The 22,837-nt window shown below is 38.0% G+C and overlaps 1 protein-coding gene across 1 annotated transcript in view; it reads right to left on the bottom strand.

The window, feature by feature from the left end:
- CSMD1 (CUB and Sushi multiple domains 1) overlaps positions 1-22,837 on the bottom strand; it is a 1,071,884-nt gene that overhangs the window by 167,016 nt on the left and 882,031 nt on the right. Inside the window, exons 26-29 of the mRNA XM_070732892.1 lie at positions 21,621-21,823; positions 11,850-12,041; positions 7,832-7,970; positions 1,999-2,186 (exon numbers count right to left, since the gene is read on the bottom strand). Coding sequence (XP_070588993.1) covers positions 1,999-2,186; positions 7,832-7,970; positions 11,850-12,041; positions 21,621-21,823 — 722 coding nt within the window. The remainder of the gene's footprint in view (positions 1-1,998; positions 2,187-7,831; positions 7,971-11,849; positions 12,042-21,620; positions 21,824-22,837) is intronic.

The raw sequence follows: 22,837 nt of genomic DNA, 5'->3' as shown, positions 1-22,837 counted from the left end.
GATATGAGGTCTGAAATTGCTTTGGTTATCTTTGTCAGATGAACTAGGTCAGAAACTAGAAGCCTTAACAGGTTTCTTGGATTATCATATTTTTCAATAACTCCAACCATAGCATCTTTTTGAATAACCAATCAGAAAAAGCTCTGAAAACTTTTAATGAGTATAATATTTGCAAGTATGTGCACATAATTTTTCAATAGGAAAAAAAAATAGCTTGCATATTTAAGTTACTCCTAATATTCAGTATACATTTCCTGATAGTTAAGTCCCATTGAATTTGATGGGACTGACTTTTCAGTATATAGTATCAATTTCTACTATAATAGCCATTACAATTTTCATAAATTAAGATGATAAAAATGCCTGAATTTTTAAGGATTTATGTTTAGCAGTATCTCTAAAATCGCCACTTTTTAGGGAAATGAAAGCATCATGATTAAATTAAAGAATGCAATATATTTGTTCATTTCTACAATGCTAAAGCAACTGTTATAAACAAATTTGTTTGGCGTGACCTTTTATAAATTGTGTTTGTCATGAACATTTTATTTATTTTTTAATTTGCAAAGTATTAGGACTTAGCTGCTTAGAAAAAAAAATTGTGAATTCTATGCAGATTTAGTAATCTAAGCAAAACTAAATAAATTAGTCAACGAGCTAAGCAAAATGGCACTATGGAACATTCTTATGGCAAAAAAAATCTAATAGCATTATGTAATTACACATATTATAAGCGGTAATGAATATTTGTCAGAAAATAAAAATATATATTTTATATAGTGGAAAAACTCATTTTATATTAAATAAAAAGTATATGTACTCCTTAAATAATTTGTACCCAAATTGCAGATATGTGTATATTATTTATCCATAAATATTAAAATAACTGTCAGTAATTATGCAAGGCCTTTTGCCTTTAAACATCTTTTATCCTACTGGATTGGGCAGCATAGAAGTCGAATCAAATAAATAAATAAATATCCTTTTGAAACCAGTGGGATGTTTACAGTTTGTTGCTTTTCAAAACTGGTTTGAATCTGAGAATTTCTCTCCCCTCTCTGTCTCGCACTTGTTTGCAGATGGGTCAAAGTAAACATTTGGAAAAATAGGAGAATGTCTAAAGACGTTATATCATTCAAATTGATAAAATAGGGTGGGGGGGGCAGTGGAAGACTGGACTGAACCTAAGAGCAAACCAATCATGGCAAGACAGTTAATTTTTGTTCAATAAGTAACCAATTTAAGAGCAAGTCTGATTACTGTAAAAACAAAAGAGCAAAGGACACAACCAGTTTGCCCAAAAGGAAGGGTCAAATTGTCTATTAGGCAAGGCAGAATAAAAAATAAATAACATTTTTGAAGCTTATCTTATAAATTATGCTAATCTGTGAATAAGCAGAGATGCTGAAATGCTGTTTGGTATTAACTTTCAAAGTCTGTCAAAAAATATTATTCTATTCTCAGCTCTTGGATTTTCTTGTGGGCTATCTAAATGGTTTCAGCCCAACCTTCAGATGAAACTTTAAAGTAGGTATGGAAAACAATTAACCAGTTCCAAATTAGCATCAAAATAAGTGTAAATATAATATAGGAACATTAAACTATTAATAATAGAGAGTGCTATTTATATTACTGGTATTTTTAAATAAGATGGCTGCAACACATTCAATATAAAACACATTTTTGTAATGTTTGATACTTTATAAAATATACCCAATATAATTAAGATAAGAGTGATTTATAAAATCAGTCCAATAAAACTGAGTTTTTTTCTAAATGTAGTATGCAACCATTTTAATGATGCTATCGTTGAACACTGTTCTAGAAAGTGCCATTAGTGATATTTGTCACCATGGATGATTGGAAATCCGATCCCATATCATTATTGCTAGTTTTGCTATAAATCTACACAAATTTCACCTTCATTGAAACTGGATATAAAATAGATGAACTTCATATTATATAATATGGTAAATATATATATTGTTTTAAATTTACCTTTATAGTCAATGGCAAATCCTGCCATGCCAACTGAAGCATCACTCCGAAATGCCAAGAACAGATTATTGCCATTGCTCTCTATCCTATCTGGGGCCTGGGAACCTTGAAAACTGCCAATCAGAGGGCTGTTAGAATCTCCTCCTTCATAAATATGTAAAAAATCATAACTAGGTTCCATGTTGAAACTGAAATAGAAAACCAAGAAAATAAAATGTCTCTGGATTTGGGGGACAGAAAAAAAAATATCACTGACAGAAATGTTCCAATTATTATTTTTCTTTAGCATTTGTATTTATTTCTCATAATAATATTCCAAAAAAGCAATGTATGCATTGTAATTTATAATCTTTTGATTTCCATGTTTTCTGTTCATCCCTTTTTCTTCTTTATTTTCTACAAGTCAAATTTTGGCATAAACAGTAGTTCTGTTTCTAAGGCTTTCTTCAGTCTCTTGCAGCGGAAGCGGAGTAACAACGTGGACACAGAGCTGGATTTAAACTGGGTCATTTTTATTAATTAAATAAACTTATTTTAATTCAAACTAAAATGGGACCCGCAGAGGTCAACTAATAAACATTTGGGGTGGAAATGACATAACAAAAACTTCCTGGGCAACTCGGGGCGTAGCTCCATGCTGATCCAGGTGAAGGGGACCACGCCCTCACCTGGATCCCAGCCATGCAACGCATGTGGGAGGTCTCGCCGTCCAATCCCTGAAAGGCAATTGAAATGGGCGAGACCCAGAGGGAACTTCTCCCCAATTGCTCAGGCTGGTTAAAAAGCCACCATGAGCTCTTGTAGAGAGTCTGCCAATCATTCCCAAAGATGCCCAACGGAGGACATGCAGTTGCTAGCACCTCCCAATTTCCGCCCCTAACCTGCCAACCCAATGACCAAAGGTAAGCCAATTAGAACTAATCAATAACGAACAACCCCTAGCCATCCATCCCACACCGCAGTGTGGAATAGGTGAAAAAACGGTCACAGGTAAATGCCGAGACTGCCAAAATTTCCTATTCGGCCCCCTAAGGGTGACCCCTGTAGCACACTGAAAGATAAGGAGGGAGGGTGGGTGTTCACCTGTTCGTCGTCGGGGCGAAAAGGAGACCCTAAGCCAGCACAGCCCTTTATAAAGGGCTGGCTGGCCACGCCCCGATGACATCATCGGCCAGCGCCAATAACAGTCATGGCTGGGATCTCATGAAATATCGCGAGATCCCGGACAAACAAAATGGCAGCTACACCGGGGACTGCATTTCCCCGGCCCTGCAGCAAATCCGGCTGGTGGTAAGTCACCAGCTGGGCATTCTAGATAAAGAAGGAAAAAAATGGAAACTTTATTATACTGGTTTAATAGCTCCAGACCCTGCTAAAACCAGCAGGAAAAGGTTGGGCACTAACACTAAATGTTATTTGCCCTACATCGATCAGAAATATCATATGAGGAAAAGTGGAACCAGTACACACCAATTTCTTTAAAATATGCACAAATATTTGAAATGCATTTTAAAGAAAATAGTTGTAACTGTTTCCAGGGCATGTTCCTTCATGGATGCAAACCAACTCATACAGATTAATAGCTAAATGAGGTAAAATTTCACATAGTGTAAGTTTTTTTTAATTAAGTCCAGATAAAATAATATGAGGTTTTAATGGAAAAAAGGCAGATAAATATTTTCCAGAATGTTTCTTGTGCTTTAAACCTTTGATTTTATAGGGAGTGACTTGGAAATTTCATTTTTTTTAAAAAAAACCCCTACCTTGGGCTAGACATATAGGGTTTAAACAGTCAATATATAAAACACATACATGCATATCCTAATGAACTTGTAAGTAATATTTTGGTTTTTGAATTGTTTTTAATATATTGATGGTTGACTGGTTGATTTACTGTCGAAGAAGAAAGTCATTATCATTGGGAACTTAAGAGAAGAAAAATTGCTTCCCTTCAACTGGGAATATTTGAATTATTATTATGGACTTTTGTATATTATGGACTTTTGTATATGATAAACAAAATAAAAATGACAGAAACGTTTGATATTTTTATCTTGCTTTTCAATTTTTGCAGTTACTTCTCATTTAATAATCACAATTTGAACTGATAAGTTGTTAGGTGAAATATTCACTAAATAAAACTGTGACTGCTTTTTTGCTTTACAGACCTGAAAAGTTACAAAAGTGAGGATTGGTCATAAAGTTACTTTTTCATTAACTTGTAATTGTGAAGGAGGCAGTTGTTAAATAACTGCCTTGTAAACTGTCCAGACTCATTTTGAATTGGGTTGCTGTATATTGAACAAATAAATAAACATAAACATTCAATTGCCCCTAAAAATATATCACTATGAAAGTCTAATAAAATAGCAGTATTTTTGCTTCATTTATAAACTCTAAATACTTAGGGGCTCTCTGAACCTAAGGAATAATCACGTTGCTTTGCCCCCAACCCTCTAACATCGGAAGCAAAAGGAAGCATGTAACTCAGCTCTCCAGTTGATCACAAATGAGCAGGCAATTTCTCCTTGGAGAAAAAAAGTTCTCATTAGTAATATAATCCAATGCTCTATATATCTCAAATCCAGGACTTTGAATTGCATTCAGGTAACCCACGTAGTGCCCAAAAGATAGGACTAAACTGCTAAAATGGCAGTCTCACTAGATGTGGACTGCCATATTTCACTACAGTTGAAATGCAGTTGAAAAGGAGCATATTGCAGTAATCTAGTTTTGAGGTAATGAGGCCATAAGGGATTGTCCTCAGGAACTCCTACATTAAAAAGAGCTAGTTAAAGTTGGACAGTCTCTACTTAATAATCAAGTTGCACCACACTTGTGTCAGAAGGGACGAGGCACTTCTGGGTTGAAAAGATTAGTCGGTGACATCACTGTTCCCTGGGAGACACCCAGTTAGATGTTCTTGTCATGTTCCTAGCTGGAGCTAGAGCTGGAAGAAGGCAGCACTCAGGTCTTGAACACCAGTTTGCTAACTTGCAACACAGCATCCCAACCACATAAGCCACCATGCTCCATTGTAATCAAGTAAAAATTACGATTTAAACTAAGTTTATATTGAACTTGATTCCTAGTGATCACATCCATGCAGTTTTCTAGGTAGGATTTTGATAGTGGTTTATCAGTGTAAATTAGACTACAGTGGTACCTCTACTTATGAACTTAATTCGTTCCGTGACCAGGTTCTTAAGTAGAAAAGTTTGTAAGTAGAAGCAATTTTTCCCATAGGAATCAATGTAAAATCAAATAATGCATGCAAACTCATTAGGAAATAAATAAAAGCTTGGAATTTGGTTGGGAGGAGGAGGAGGAAGAAGAGGAGGAATACAGTCACTGCCGAAGGAAGAAGGTGAGGTGAGGGGAATCAAAAAAATCCAAAACTTTAAGACTTAAAAAAAAAAGAGGGACTCTGAGGTGGCGAGGAGGAGCATGCACCTCCCATAAACCTGGCACGAGGCTGCCTCCCATACACTGTGCCAGAGAGAGAAACCCAGGCAGGCGAGAGAGGGGAACCTCCCACTCCTTTGACCAAAAGGTGGCTGCTGTTGCTGCTGCTTCCTGCTTCCTCTTCCTTCTCATGCTGAAGGGCTCCCCTCTCCTCTCGCTCACTCGCTTTGTAGCCAGTGCCTTTTCTTCACTGTGGTGACTCCTCAGTTTGGCTGAAGCTGAGTTGATCCGGCCGGGGCCAAGTGCCCCTTTTTTGCCTTTCCACGCACAGACACTCTGGGAGGCAACCTCGTGCCAGTTTGTATAGGAGGCAGCGCCAGTGAGTCACTACAGCGAAGTGGTTTATTGCTTTTCCAAGTGTCCAGAGAAAGGAAGATGCTCCGTTCACTCTGGGCTGCCAAAGCCTTCTTAAGCGCCATCAAAAGGCTCCTCTGGCAGCCCAAAAAAGCCCGAGATGGTCGGGATTAAAGAGGGAATGGCAGAAAACTGGCCAGGCTTTTGTACTGCTCTCAAATTTCCTGGAAATTTTTTCCAGGCTTGGGTTCTTAAGTAGAAAATGATTCTTACAAACAGGCAAAAAAATCTTGAACACCCGGTTCTTATCTAGAAAAGTTCTTAAGTAGAGGCGTTCTTAGGTAGATGTACCACTGTATTTGTAAAATATTTTATTACACCGTTTTTCACTCCACAAATATATGCTTTTTATTTTTGCAAGGGGTTTTTTCAATCTAAAACATAAAAAAGAAGTAATTAATTTACTTAATTCAGCCTTAGAATCATGTACTGGTAAGAAAGTCCATTATACAAAACCAGGCTTAGTTTAGAAACTTGAGTAAGTTTACATGAGGTTTCATTCTGGTCATGCAATGGTTTTTAGAACCTTATTAAAATATTTGAGAGGCCCAGCATCATCAGCGTGGGGCCGACATTTGCGGTGGTGTCGGATCAACACGGCATGGACTTCCAGGTGCTGGGAGGTCTCGCACAACAGAGCGAGACCTCCCAGAATGCTCAGTGTCAGGTCACGTGGCTGGAAGTGACGGGGCCAGTGAGCGGCCTTTTTAAAAAGACCTGCAAGCTGCCCGCTCTTCTCTTCTTCGGCCTGGCTTCTAGCAAGTGCAGACACCCATCCACCCTCCGCTCAATCTAGGATGCTTAAAAGTCACCTAACTGGGGGCCAAGTAGGAATTTTTTGCAATCTCAGCACATTTGAGTCTAGATTGTTTTTTTGCCTACATCACCCTGGAAGACGGAGAAGTGTATTTTGATTACGTGGTGTGTCTGGGGGATAATTAGGTCAGCATATATCAATTAACTAATTTAATCTCCATCACTTTTTGGCAGTAACGGGGCGGACAAGGGTAGCAGTAGCAACTGTGTGTTCTCCATTGGGCATCTTTTGGAAGATGATTTGCTGCCCCTTACCACAACTCATGCTGCTTATATGACTGGGGGGGTGGAGAGGGGGTGCCTTTGGAGCTCACTTACATCATTTCTGGTTCCAAGTCATGGGGGTGAGCCCTCCCATACACTCGAGGCATGGTTTTCAGATCTGGGCGTAAGCTAAAGTTAGCCTCGAACTGCCCAGGCTGAAGTTGCACCTATTTAGTTGCCCAAGTATGTTACACATAGGAACTTCCACCCCATTTAGTGACCTCTTCAGGTCTTCTATGTCCCAGCTCTTGTGTCCGTGTGTTATTCCACATCCAATGCAATACTTTTTGTATCTGGGAGTATGAAAGGAATTAAGTGAAAAGCTAAACTACTCTATTGAATCCAGTTATTGCAATAGCAGTTTCAAATTATGGCAGCTTTCTTCAACATAATTGTTTTTTCTTTTCTGACACTATGAGAGATAGGCTACATCTGGCACTTTTATAATTTGGTCATAGGAAAAAGTTAGAGACAGGCAAAAATTATATCTCTTCTGATGGACATAAGGTTAGATAGATCCTTTAGTGATTCATATATTTTTCCCATGTCCTTACTTGTTTTATGCATCATGATGCACTGACGTAGATGTAAGGCATAGATAGGCAACATTTAGCTTCCGAATCTCATTTTTTTCTGCATACCCCTCCCCCAATTATTATTGTTGAGCATTCTCAAGACAGTTTCCCACCATATTAAAATGGGTAACCCCTGGACATTACAATATTTATGTCCAAAAGTTAGCATGCTGCAAAAATAAAAAGTAAAAAAGTAAAAAAAACCCTCAAAATATTGTACTTCTTAAAAACTCAGATCTACATAATTTAGCCCTGTCTATAGCATAGTTTTAAAAGTAATTAGCCAGTCTCATTAATGGTTTTTTTTGGGGGGGTTGAATGTGATACTTTAAAAGAAAACATAGTTCTTGAAATAATACCTTTTGAATATCAAAGCAATGACAAAATCAGAGTTTACTTTTATTCTCCAATCACATTCCTTCCCCGGAGGATATGGCTGTGGATAGTTTGGTGATAAAATAACACCTGATGGACCTGTAAGATTTCCACCACATGCAGCTGTCAGACAGGAGAGAATAAGAACATAAAAATGATCACATGTCAAAACTGAGGACTGGAAACTGTCAAAATAATGTAGGTTCTTATGCATTTATTTCTGACACCTTATTTTCAAGTATTTATCAAAACAATTGCAAGTGCAATGAAACTCTCTTGTATAAAGAAATGTGTAAGTACAGTATTTATTCTCCAGTATGAAAGTTCTTCCCTTAGGCATGTGAAGTTCATTTAATAAAGCAGCCCAATAATGAAGTTAGATCACTCCAGACATTTCTCTGCCTGACTGAATAAAGACTGGGAGAGGTGGTGAGAAGCAGAACACAGACATCTACCTGACCTTTGCATATAGAGTGATACCTCGTCTTACAAACCCCTTGTCATACGAACTTTTCTACGCTGCGATTTTGCTGTGGCTTCCCTCGCTGGGAAACCCCCCTCCGGACTTCTGTTGAAGCATCCATTTTTGTGATCCTGGGATTGCCCTGCTGGGATTCCCCTGCAGCGTCGCAAAAACGTGGAAGTCCGGAGGTGGGGTTTCCTATGGAGGGGAGCCTCAGGGGAATCCCAGCAATGCAAAAACAGGTGCTTCAGCTGGCAAAAAGGGGTGAATTTTGGGCTTGCACGCATTAATCACTTTTCCATTGATTCCTATGGGAAATATTGTTTCATCTTATGAACCTTTCACCTTACGAACCTCGTCCTGGAACCAATTAAGTTTGTAAGACAAGGTATCACTGTATCTGGAAAAACGGTTTCTATTCTACTGCATTCAAAAAGAGATGCTGAATTTAAGATAATTCTCAGTCTTGTCTAAATGTTTGCTGCATTGAACAGAACAGTAGAAAGAAAGGACAGACGGTGGCCTTTGGATATGCTGGATTCCAACCTCTTTGTCAAGGGACTGAAATCCTGTTTATTCTCCTTTGCAGCTTTATAAGATTAGACCTTTACTATGTTGGAAAGCACAAGTTATGTAGCCTTGAAGATTTCCCTATCCAGAAGAGAACCAGGGACACAGAGAAGAAGCCTGTGCTCCTTGGGATATTTCCTCAGCTGCCAAAGGATTGCAGTCTGAATTGTCAGAATTTATTTATTTATTAATAGAGTTGAAAGGGACCGTTAGGTCATCGAGTCCAACCCCCTGCCTGAGCAGGAAACCCTACAGCACCCCAGCCAAATGGAAGTCCAATCTCCTCTTGAAGGTGTCCAGAGTTAACATAATCTGCAGAATTATCTGAATTATTCAATTTTTCCCTATCTTTCTCTATTCAAATATTTACACCTGGATCTCCAAACAACACATGAGAATGTATATTATAATCTGAAATGATAGAGTAGATCAATTACGTGAGATTACAAATAAAAAACCAATATAAAAATAATCAAATCTGTTAGGAAATGATCCTTCAAAGAAAAATGAAAGCAACCATCTTATCTAAAACCAGAAGAAAGAGAAAGGGGCTAGCTATGAAGCATCTATTATATCGGTATAGAAGCATAACAATCTGGTATTAATTGGTCTGTTTCTAATGCTGAAATGACAATGCTCTATCAATTTGCTTAAAGTTGAGAGATGGGTGAGATATGAGATACTGTATGGGAAGAGGTGATATTTTGTCATATTTGATGAGGTGGAAAGTTACTATAAAGGTAGAAAGACACTTTTTGTTATGTACCATATTTCTTTTTATATAACTCTCTCTTCTTTTTTTTCTATTTCTCTATTTTTCCTTTTTTTTCTGACCTTTCCACCTTTTAAGTTTATTTCTTCTATTTTTTAAGTTTTTATTAGTCTTTGATGTTATAAGTATAATATTTCATAAAATTGCGATTAAAAAACAAGGGAAAAAATTGCATAGTTCTTTTTAGGTAAATAATTACATTTTAAATCATGCATTTAATATTAGGTTTCTTGTAAACAGCAGGAGAGAACATTTATAATTTTCATTAGAGTAACAATCCTAGACAACCCATGTTGTCATTTTCTTTTTAAAAAACTGAGTCAAACATAACAGCACACTTCCTTTCTAGGTTTTTATTGTAATGAAATCTTAAACTCTTCTAATATTTTCCAACAAGAGATCATTCTGCGTCCAGAAAGACTGTAATTTAAGTTATTAAGCTGTTCATTTAAATTGTTAATTTAAAATATCTTCTGGCATCCTAGTCCATATGAGGCCATCTCCAAACCTGGAAATCTAACTCTTGGAATTATCAAAAATGTCACCTTGTCCAATGCAGCATCCGTTTGTCTTCCCACATCAAATTCTTTAAAATTCAAAAATTTTGAGACTTTCTAAATACTGTATTTTGAGATTTTCTAAATACCCAGTCCAGGGCTAACAGAAAATAAGTCCACAAAGGGAGAAAGAAATAGATAATCTGTTTTTTTTCTAAAAACACAGACTTTTGCTTTATTTTGACTAAATATGGGATGTTGGAGAAAGCAAATAAATATTCAAGGTAGTTGGGTTCATCGCATTTTAATGCAAGGATCTCCCTAGTAGTTATTTTACCTCTTTAAGGTGATAGGCATTTTTTTCTGACCAAAAAATTACAATTTCAGGAAAGACTGGCAGGAATTCTAAGCATCCTAGGTAGGAGTCCAATGGGCAAAAAGATGTCCAGATACATGAAGTATGAGAAGCAGTTACATTAATTAAAGCAGATATTTAAATGGTGGACAAGATAGCTCAGATATAGCATTTCCTAAAACAGTATGAAGACCAGCTTGAATCTGGGGGAAAAAATCATGATAAGTGATGCAAATTGCTCATAATGGAGCTCAGTTGTATTAATGCACCAGCTGGTTCTACCAAAGGCCATGTCATTTGGTTCACAGCCCTAAAAAGTTGGCTGGGTTTCTGCAGATGAAGTCAGAGATAATCTATTGTTTCTGCCTATTTCTGATTATTCTAACATAGGCTTTGTGATGAATATCTACTGTAACCATCAGCTTAGTAACTAGAATGTAGAGCAATTGCTCAAGTTCTCATTTCAGTCTTTCAGCTCTTTCTTGTCTCTACTTCCAGGATTCTCAGGCATGGCCTCTGTTTATATAAATTAAATATGAATATTAATTTGCCCTGACAATTTCTATATTTTGAGTTGATAATTTGAAAGAAATCTAAACAACACTATAGTACCAAAAACAGTTATCTATTTCAAAAGTATTATAGGCAATGTACCCTGTTATAAACCTGGTAATACCACTCTGGATTAGAGTAACAAGAAATGCTGACAAGGACTACAAAATTCTACAAAAAAATGCCCATTCCTGAAGTTTACATTAAATGCTGCAATGCAGTAGGTATAGTTTTATGCCTTCAAACATATAGAGTTATAAGTTCATATTTGAAGCTTTAGGATCTTCTGTTGATCAGCTGGCATATGTCCCAGGTTTTGGTAGTGTATTTCTATTTGAGATAAGATGATTGATTGTCAGTTCTCAAGAGCTGCAGAAAAGTATTAGCCTTGATTTTGGTGAACCAGTCATTAAAGAGTAATTGACAAATCCAGGTTCCAATAATGATTTTCTAGTTGGGTAAAAAAGCAACTGCAACAAAACAACCAGAGGACACCAAGAACCCCTCAAATCTAGGTTTTACTGTCTTCTTAAGCTAAAATACATATTGTTATCAGATGCATACTCTAGGAAACTCACAACCAGAATACTCAATAAAAAGAAATTGAGATGTTAAGAACATAAATAAACCATCTACATACATGTTGTGGCTTATCAGTATTTACCAGTAATAGAAGTTTATCACCTCTCATAAATAAGTTGTGAGATTCATAGCCTATGCATGAAATGTATGTAGTATCACCCTGAATGACCATTGAGAATGATCAAAAGTGCCCAGCATTTCATCTCAATACCTATACATGTTGGTGCATCAGGCTGCCAAAAGAATCGATTGTTCAGTTGTACACAAGTAATTTTATCCTGCCCTTGGAGTTGATACCCTGGGTCACACTGGAAGGTGATTGTATCTCCAGGCTCTCTGCTGTCTCCATATCTACTTCCATTCTGTGGGGTCCCAGGATCATTACAAGTAGATGCAACTGATGCTGCATATAAATCATAAAACAAAATGTATTAGAGGCACGTTTTGAATATTGAAGATTTTGCATTGCATCACACGTTTTATAACAGTAGCGTTGTATACCATTATTTGCCTAAGTTTGGAAGGAAAGTTATTAAGTAGGATTGCTTATCCAGGAAACTGCCTGCTCTAATACATCATATTAGATGATTTTCTTCCAATTATCTCTGTAAGGAAAAGAGATGGAGAGACTGCATGCGAGAAAATAATCTCAATGTGTTTGAAATAAACACTGATCAAGCATAAGATGTATGGACTGCAGACTGCCATTCTACAAATAACCAAAACAATAAAGGAAAATCGTGCTGCAGAAAGCAAGGCTATCTGGACACAGCATTTTCTTTTCTTTTCTTTTTATCTCCTGAAAAGGTAAATGAAGAACCGTAAGTCAAAGTCAGTACATGGAGGAAAAATGAGGAGTCAATACAATTCTCACAACTTTATCACCCATGGTTTACAAAGATAGGAATGTTAGATCTAAAATTGCCGAATGTTTGGTTTAGACTTTATCCTATCCCATAAACTAAACTAGGAACAGAGGTGGGTTGGTCCTATTTCGATTCATGCTTTAGAACCGGTAGCGAGAATTCCTCCCCACTCACCAAATTGGGAGTGAACTCTAGCTGGCCACACCCCCATACCAGCTGTAATGGTGGGTTTTGGCTTCTGCACAGAAGCTGTTTTATGCTTCTATGCATGCGCAGAAGCTGATTTTTTAGTACTGCACATGCACAGCCACATGGCATACAATGCACACATGACCATGTGACATGCAGTGCACATGCAGCCATGTGGTGTGGGAGGAAGCGAACTGGTGGCAAGGTTAGAACCCACCCCTGACTAGGAAAATATATATATTTAAAATCATATTGCCCAAAGGCATTCCTGCTATTCACTAGCATTGAAGCAAACCACAAGGATGCCAAAATGATGACATGTATGTAGTGACTTTATCATATACTGCATATGCTATGTTAAGTACTTGCCTTTCTCCACTCATGGGTTGTTGGCAGCTTAGTGTACTGATGATTTAAATATTACTTAGTTAGACATTTTACAGCTATTTCATATTCTGATTCATTGTTCAAGCTGTCCGGGGATTAATTCTATTTTTCTATAGAACAGTCACACCTGCAAAGCTATAGTTTTAGAGTGTCAAGACCTATTCCATGAGCTTCACTGTGTGTGTTTATTAATGCCTAATAGATGGGAGATAAATGACAATGTTATAATAAAAGTTGTTCAATACCTACTTAAAACAGATAGAACATCATGCAGAGCATGGCTTCTAGCATACTTTCCAACATCTTTTCTGGAAACAGCAACAGGAATATATTTTCTCCTCTATAACAAAATGCAACATGTGCATGTCTGTGTGCTTCCTCCTCATCTATAGATCTATAATCTATATTTAGGTGTTCTGCCGGCGTGTCCCAACCCCCCCGTAATTACAGGGTAATTAGTCCAAAAAGACACACACCACACGATAGAAGGAAAACCAAAAGTCTTTATCAACAGAAAAGCAGAAAAAACTCCCCTTTTAAATGTCAAAGGGATTTTCTGGTACACACAAGGCACAGGTTAAATGCAATCCAATTTCTTACCCAGTAACTGGGAAATTGAGTCCAATTCCAAAGTCCAGAAAGTCCACACAAATTCTTGAACAGGGAAACAGCAAAACCACAATCTTGATGAAACTATGAATCAGATAAACTTCCACAAGGCTAAACCAGCATGCTGCTCTTTTTATCTGTAGCACTAATTACAACAGCCCCACCCTACCACAGGTGACCTCACTTATCTCCTGTAATAATCCTTCAGTTGTTCTCTCCTATGCATCACTCTACGCATGCGTGGGTCCATCATAAGTTCTTGTTCAGAATCCAGGGATGATAAGGATGATTGATCTCCTTCTGGGCTGTCTGCCAAGCTCCCTTCTTCCCTGCTATTCACACTTCCTTCATCAGAGGAGCCTTCGTCGGGAGATTATATCGGGAGTAAAACAGGCCTGTGGCATGTGGATGTTCCCCCACATCCACCTCCACATTCCTTGGGGCAGGAGCTGGGCCAGAGCCAACCACAACACTAGGTAAGGGAAGTACTAGGCAGATTGTGTATGTGCTGTTCTGGCTCATATAATTGAGACTTAAAATGGAGCAGACAACAATGTTTTAAACCAGTGTCCAAAGGATAAGGATTAACTAGGGAACTTTCCCTCAATTTTTTCCCCATTCTTCAGCAAGTTCTAACCTATTTCAATCTCTCTTTTGCCACTTCTCCACCACCACCACTCCTAAAAAAAAAACCCAGAAAACCACAAAAACACAAGTTAACTCCCTTTTAAGGAAGTAAGGTCAGCGGTTCAAATCTCATCACCGGCTCAAGGTTGACTCAGCCTTCCATCCTTCCGAGGTGGGTAAAATGAGGACCCGGATTGTGGGGGCAATAGCCAAGCTCTGTTAAAAAGTGCTATTGCTAACAAGTTGTAAGCCGCCCTGAGTCTAAGGAGAAGGGCGGCATAAAAATCGAATAAATAAATAAATAAATAAATAAGTAATGCAGTACTTTGGCCCCTTTATATAATTTTTTCCAACATTTTGTTTGGTTGTTAAGTATTTTCACAAAGTTATTAAATTGGTCTTTTTCCCCCTCAGAAATGTTATGATCACCTGCTTCTTGTAAACTAGGATATCATTAAGAATGAAATTATTACAAGCAGTTGCACTCTATTACACTAAATTGTAATACTAAATTTTGCTGATAAGGAGGTACTAATGGATAGGAAAATTCATCTATGGCAAGATTGACTATTATGAAAAATATTAATCTGTCTTTGGGCAATAGATTCAGTCTACTTCCAAACAGGTGTAAAATAGCAATTTCTTCATGTGCAGTTTTGAAATCTTTCTTTCCTACCCATTTTGTGTGTACAAAATGTCTTGTAATGAGAAACCATAGAACGGTTCCTAACAGTTATAATACCCTTCTTCTGATCCTGAATGTTATCAGTGACTACAACATTTTATTTCTACCAAAGATTTCAAGGATAGAGGGGATTTTTAAAAATAATTAAAATTGTACTTTAAATAAAATAATTAGGCAATGATATGCCAGTATTTGGTCCTCAATGTCCAAGCACAATTCGGAGCAGAATTTCAGTTGTAAGTCATTGTAGTTTCAAGTTGAGGTACTACAGGACCAAAATATGACTATTTTCACTATAGGTTTACATAAACCTTATGTTTATTAAGCAAACTAGTAGTTGTATATGTGAATTTCTTTTATCTGGCATCTTTTGCCGGATAAAAAAACTGGAAGTAAATGCCAGTTTCTGGAAAAAACTTCACATGATCAAAACATTTAAATATTTTAAAGGGTTAAATAAGGTTCAGGAGGGAAGTGTTTTTAATAGGAAAGTGAACACAAGAACAAGGGGACACAATCTAAAGTTAGTTGGGGGAAAGATCAAAAGCAACATGAGAAAATATTATTTTATTGAAAGAATAGTAGACCCTTGGAACAAACGTCCATCAGACATGGTTGGTAACTGAATTTAAACATGCCTGGGATAAACATATATCCATCCTAAGATAAAATACAGGAAACAGTATAAGGGCAGACTAGATGGACCATGAGGTCTTTTCCTGCCGTCAGTCTTCTATGTTTCTATGTTTCTATGACCATAGTGTGAGGTTTTGCAAATGTCTACAAATGAAACAAAACCAGGTGTAAGTAGTTTGGGGAGAATCCATTGTAGGTTTGAATGTTTTATTAAGTCAAGAAGAACCTGTACCCAGCATTACATCAATAGTATACAGTAATACTAACGACAATAACAGTGTACAGTAAAAATTAAAAATACAGTGATACCTCATCTTACAAACGCCTCATCATACAAACTTTTTGAGATACAAACCCGGGGTTTAATTTTTTTTTGCTTCTTACAAACTATTTTCATCTTACAAACCCACCGCCACCGCTGGGAAAACCCACATCTGGACTTCCATGTTTTTGTGATGCTGCAGGGGAATCCCAGCAGCGCAAAAATGGGGGCTTCGCTGGCAAGGGAAGTCCGGAGGTGGTGTTTCCCAGTGAGGGGAGCCTCAGTGAAATCACAGCATCGCAAAAACACAGAGGTCCAGAGGTGGGGTTTCGAGGACTTCAGTGTTTTTGCGATGCTGCGATTTCACTGATGCTCCCTTCACTGGGAAACCCCACCTCTGGACTTTCATTGCCAGCGAAGCACTCGTTTTTGTGATGCTGGCATTCCCCTGCTGGGATTCCCCTGCAGCATCGCAAAAACACAGAAGTCTGTAGGTGGGGTTTCCTATGGAGGGGAACCTCAGGAGAATCAGGCACTTCGGCTGGCAAAAGGGGTGAATTTTGGGCTTGCACACATTAATAGTTTTTCCATTGATTCCTATGGGAAACATTGTTTCATCTTACAAACTTTTCAACTTAAGAACCTCATCCCAGAACCAATTAAGTTTGTAAGACAAGATATCACTGTATGTCCAAACAGATACCATGAATTTTTTGTTACTTTCTTCTAAACATTTTGCAAGCTTTTTCAAAGTTTCATTTTAACATAAATGTTAAATGTCCTGTAAACTTTGTCCCCAACACACACACCTGTCCACCAACCCTGAAATAATCAAAAGAAACAGCCTAATGTGGATTTACTTGGGCAAAAGACTCAAACATCATATATTGAGCATAGATCTGCTCAATCTATATGCACTGGTACTCATTACTCAAGAAGAAAAGAAAACCTAACTTCACTTTTTACATTCATTCTTTCCTTGCTGAAATTATACAATCTCTGAAACTCGAATCCAACAAATTTATTAAAAACTACTAAAATTAACTAAGATTTTGTTAGTCCTCTACTAACGTCATCAGAGTGTTAACATCCCCATTGAAGACAGTTGACGATTTTATATGATGCTGCTCACTTTGCTCATTTCCCGCATCATAGGCCTACACCCTTCCTTACCTCCTGTAGTTAGCTTAGCTGTTGCTAGCTTAGTCATGGAAACACATAGGGTTGCTGTTCCTCTTTTACCTTTTGCATATTGCCTCCCTCTCTCCCCGGGGGATAGAGTAGGGTTATGAGGCAATACTTGGGATGTGCTAATCACCACTTTCTCCCCTTTGTTGTTATTCCTCCCTTCCTTAGGTTGTCTCCTCTAGCATCTTTTTTTGCCTATAATTGTGTATTGGGTCTGCATTGTTCTACAGCCCCCCTGTCTCTGTGCTCTTCCAGCTTGCTCTCCTGCATGCAATTGAAGTTTGCCCCATTTTCACCTTCATTAGGCTGTTCCTTATGCCTAGGGGTGGGGGTTTTCAAATCTCCATCTAACCGTAATGATCCATTCCCCCCTAGGCCTTCACTGGTATCTTAACACCTGATATGCTTTCGGTATATCAATGTGTCTACTAGGGAATTTCATTTGAAAACCAGGCTTCTTTCAGAAAACGGCCTCCCTTTGTTTTGTCATGGGCCAGAACCTTGGTCTCCTGGAAATTAAATTCATGGCCTTGCTTCTCCAAATGGGTCCAGATCTGGGAGTGCTGTTCTTGTCATCAGACCACTAATTTATGCTTGTGCACCCTGATTTTTAATTGTTTCGCTGTTTCTCCTACATAGTGGCTTGCACAATTTCTACAGTTTATACGGCAAATTACTGAGGAAGTTTCCTCCTTTGGTAGAGTTTCTTTGGGGTGCATTACTCTCCTCCTCAGTGTTTGGTCAGGTTTGTGAGCTACTTTAACCCCGTGTGGTGCAAGTATACATGCAGCTGTTTCTGATATCCCTTGTATATATGGGAGCACCCTCCACGTTGATGTTCCACTTGTACCTTCAGTGGGCTGCCGGGCCCTGGGTGTAATATATTGTTGGATGAAATCCCTTGAGTAGCCATTATGCATGCAAATTTGGTAGAGGTATGCACACTCTTGTTATTTGGCCACCCATGTGCTGCAATGGGTGTCTATCCTGCCAAACAATGTCCATATGCAGCTAACGTTGTGAGCATTAGGATGATTGCTCTCATTGTGCAATATGCGGTCCATGCTAGTAGTTTTTCGGTACACCTCTGTGACTTCAGGCCAATTAGTACATTCAGGAAGGCCAATTTGTTATTGGCCTCCTCCATTGTAAATTGGATGTCCAGATATATGGAATTAAGAATTCCCATAAACCTGGTTTTGTCCCATTGCTTAATGATGGTAAATGTATCATCAACATAGCATGCCCAAAACTTAGGTTTGTACATTTTCATCACTTCCCATTTTAACTGCTGGAGGACTGCCTCTGCGATCACATCTGAGATTGGTGATCCCATCGGCGTGTCCTTTGTTTGTTCGTATATCTGGCCATCAAATGTAAAATAGGTTTTGAGGAAGAATTTCAATAATTGGATGAGGTCATCTGTGTTGGGAATTTTGTGATCTTTTGGTTATGTTTCTAATAGTAAGTTTTTGATGGTCTGGATTGCTAGCCCCTGGGGGATAGATGTGAACAGTGAGTTAACATCAAATGACACCATGAGGATGAGATGATGAGATAATGGTGTCATGGTCTGTCAATTGTCTGAAATTTGCAATTTTTCTGCTGGTTTCCAGTATTTTGTGTTGGTTTCTGACAAAATACCAGTCATTGAAAGAATGGCTTTTCACTCATAACCATGTGATTGACTTAACTTCCATGAAAAAGGTTGGAACATTGGGTCCAGTTATGTGGGTGCCTCAATGTATGACCATCACAAAGTATGCTGAAATTACAGTCCCCATTGCAGTCATCAACAGAGGAGCACCAATGGATGTCTTGGTTCAAAAAGTGGCAATGGGAGGAGGAAGTGGAATGCGCAAATCAGCAAAATAAAAGTCTGTCAATAAACCTACAACAAATTAACTGTAGGAGCTTGAATATTTTAAAACTAGAAATCTTCTGTGGATAATGGGTAATTTAATACCTTCCTACACCTATCAACATTTCTATGCTTTGATAGGTGATATTTAGCCAGTACCTCAGTTTCTAATAAGATTTCTAATAACTAGCTTAAATACATTTAACCCTGCAGAGTAAAGGTCAGGGATGCCTGCTGAACTCCATTTTATATCCTTTTAGACATGATTAAATGGTAATTAAGTTTTAATGAAAAGTGTTAGGCTGATAACAATTAACATAATCACACTAGTCAGTTCATGTCCTCATGGTGTTTTACATGCTGTGCTGAGCAGACAAGACAATGGTTCCTTGATGGGGTCCAAACATTTTGTGATTAGAAAACATTTGCATTTCTCCAGTAAATCTTCTCTGTTTGTGTATTTAATGGCAGACAATAAAGCATAGCAAAACAACTTGTGTATATGTGAATAGGAAGCATAAATATGTCATCATAGAAGGCATCAATCTCAGTGTGTATGCGTCTAAGTGTGTGTGTCTGTGAGTACAATCTAGTTTGTAGATCTCCTGCCTCCACTAGGAAACAGAACATGGACAGCTATGCAGTGCAGAAGATTATTATTTTTTTATTTATGTTTTTATTTATTTGTACCCAACCCTTATTATTTTCACAAATAATTTAAGGCAGCGGACATATACAACACATCTTTTTCTCCCTATTTTCCCCAAAACAAAGTCCACCCCTGCGAGGTGCTAAGAAAGAATCATAGGCCAAAGGTCGCCCAATTGGCTTTCATGGCTAAAGGAGAACTAGAACTCATGGCCTCCTGGTTTCTAGGTCAGCACCTTAACTATTAACCTAAACTGGTTCTCAATTCCTTAAGAAACTTCCTTATAAAGATTCTTTGTTTCAAAAAAAATCCCCCAAACAAAAACAGCAGTAGCTTATTTTCAAGGAAGATAGACGGGCTGATGTGCAGCTGTGAGACCATAATTATTTTTCAGCCCTGAGCCATGTGCTTAATAATTGCTGCTTTGCCCTAGTACTCCACCTTCCTCATTAACCCATCCAACTTTACACAGGCTCCTGCTAGGAAATCTAAAACAAAACAAAGGAGAAAATCCAATCAGAAGACTAATGGCAGCTTCCCAGAAGTCTGAAATCAACACCACCTATGTTCTGCTTCTAACAATTAATTAAACGATGTTTCGTTGCTAGATATTAAAGACAGTATTTGGGTTGCTGAATTCAATAATGATGAGAAGAACATGAACAACAAGTCATCTCATCATATTTCTTCCAGGACCTCAGGACAATTTGGAATCAACTCCCCCCAGAGATTAGGATTGCCCCCGCCCTCCTTGCCTTTCGCAAACTCCTAAAAACCCACCTCTGCCGTCAGGCATGGGGAAATTGATTCCCCTGGGCCGTTTCCATTTTATGTATGGTTTGTCTGAGATGTATGACTATTTTTTATATTAAGGGATTTTAAATTGTTTTTAACTATTGGATTTGTACTGTTTTGTTGTTGTGAGCCGCTCCGAGTCTTCGGAGAGGGAAGGCATACTAATAAATAATAATAAAAATACTACTACTACTACTGCTACTACTACTACTACTACTAATAATAATAATAACAACAATAATAATAAAATCTGTGCCACCTGATGATCCACTGGAACTTGTGCCAGAACTACAATTTACCAGTGGCAAAGAACTGGTGGGATCATAAGCCCGAAAAAGTGGTCGAAAATGAGCAAGCAAAACTACTGTGGGACTTCCAACTTCAGACTGACCGAATTCTGAAGCATAACACACCAGACATTGTGATCGGGGAGAAAAAGAAAGTATGGATCATCGACATCGCAATCCCAGGAGACAGCAGAATTGAGGAGAAGCAGCTAGAGAAATTAGTGAAATACGAAGATCTAAAAATCGAGCTGCAACGACTCTGGCATAAGCCAGTGAAAGTGGTCCCAGTGGTACTTGGCACGCTGGGCGCAGTACCAAAGGATCTCAGTGGACATTTGAAAACCATCGGAATTGACAAAATCTCCATCTGTCAATTGCAAAAGGCCGCTTTACTGGGATCGGCAAACATAATTCGCCACTACATCACTCAGTCCTAGGTGCTTGAGAAGCGCCCGACTGGTGATGAAATACAAAATCCAGCTTAGTGATCTCATTTGCTGTGTTGTACTGACATAATATAATAATTTGTATGGCGATCTCCCTTTATCCCAGGGGTGCCAAACTCACGTCATCACAGAAGCAGCATGTGAGATATTGGGACTTTCCGTCCTTCAGTAAAATGTGCATGGGCTTGGCCAGTGCGTGACACAGATGACCCACAGGCCAAGAGTTTAACAGCCCTGCTTTATTCTATCTGCATAACAACAACCGGTGAGGTAGAGGTTGAGCTGCGAGAGAATTGCTGGATCAAAGTCACCTAGTGGGTTATTGTGGTTAAAGGAATGAAACCCTACACGACACCGACTTTCATACATGATCTGCCCATGAAGAGAATCTGAAATATTACCACTGCAAAATCTATTTTGAGGCATATAAAGAAGCAATAGCAGACACACAAAAAGTAACCAAGAAGTACAGAAGGAGAATACAAATTCACCTACTTGAAAACTGGATAGAAAAGCCAGATTTGCTGATAAAGAAGTCGCTGTCAAATTGTAAGGTCAGAGAATTGAAAGTGCTGTAAATGTCCTCAGGAAGAGCTGAACCACTCCACTCTTTCAGCAAAATGTTGCTTTCAATGGGACCATCCCAGACTTTGAGGATGTCATGACCCACCTCAGTATCAAAAACAATAAAATGCAGACTGAAAATGAAAAAGGAACATGCAGTATAAGTTAGCCTAATAATCACAGATTGGGTTATTTGCTAAAATTGAATCTGGCAGTCCTGGAATTACTTCTTTTAGGCATCATATACGATGGATAAAAATTAAATACGTAATCTGTTATATCAGAATGTGGACATTGGAGCACAATGCTGATATATGTAAACCTCACTAAATCACTTAATTTATAAAAATTATCCACCAGATCCATCATCATCATCATCATCATCATCATCATCATCATCATCATCATCATTATTATTATTATTTTATTATTATTATTATTATTATTATTATTATTATTATTATTATTATTTTATTATTATTATTATTAGTAGTAGTAGTAGTAATTTTAATAGTCCAGAATGCAGCTGTGCGATTGGTTGTGGGTGCAACTAGGTACACTCACATTACGCCAATCATTGTCGAGCTGCATTGGCTCCCTATTGGTCACTGGGCTCAATTCAAAGTGATGGTTATTACCTTTAAAGCCCTACATGGCTCATGTATATTCAAGACCGCCTTCTACCTCATAGTTCCCAGGAACCAGTAATATCTCACAGAGTTGGTCTTCTCCAGGTCTTGTCAGCTAAACATTGTAGGTTGGCCTTCTTTGTGGCTGCCCCAGCTCTCTGGAACCAACTACCCCCTGAAATCCAGACTGCACCCACTTTTTGGCCTTCTGGAAAGCATTTCTGGCAGGCTTGGGGCCATTGATCTCGCAATTAGTGAGGTCCAGCCTGAATGGTATGTATGTATGTATGTGATTTTTAACTGTTTTTAAAATCTTTTATGATGTTTTTAAATATATTTTCTATATCCTGTTGTAAGCAACCCAGAGTCCTTCAGAGTGGAATGGCATAGAAATACAATAAATTACATTAAATTAAATTTTAATTACATTTGCTGTAAATTTTTCAGGAGCTTATGTTTTTATTGAAATAGTCACAGTTGCCGGCTGTACAGTAGTAACATTTTAGAATTAAAAATACA

This window comes from Erythrolamprus reginae, chromosome 1 (assembly GCF_031021105.1).
Source record: "Erythrolamprus reginae isolate rEryReg1 chromosome 1, rEryReg1.hap1, whole genome shotgun sequence".
Lineage (NCBI taxonomy): Eukaryota > Metazoa > Chordata > Lepidosauria > Squamata > Dipsadidae > Erythrolamprus > Erythrolamprus reginae.
Note: the sequence above shows the minus strand (reverse complement) of the source record. Positions and strands in the feature narration are given on the sequence as shown.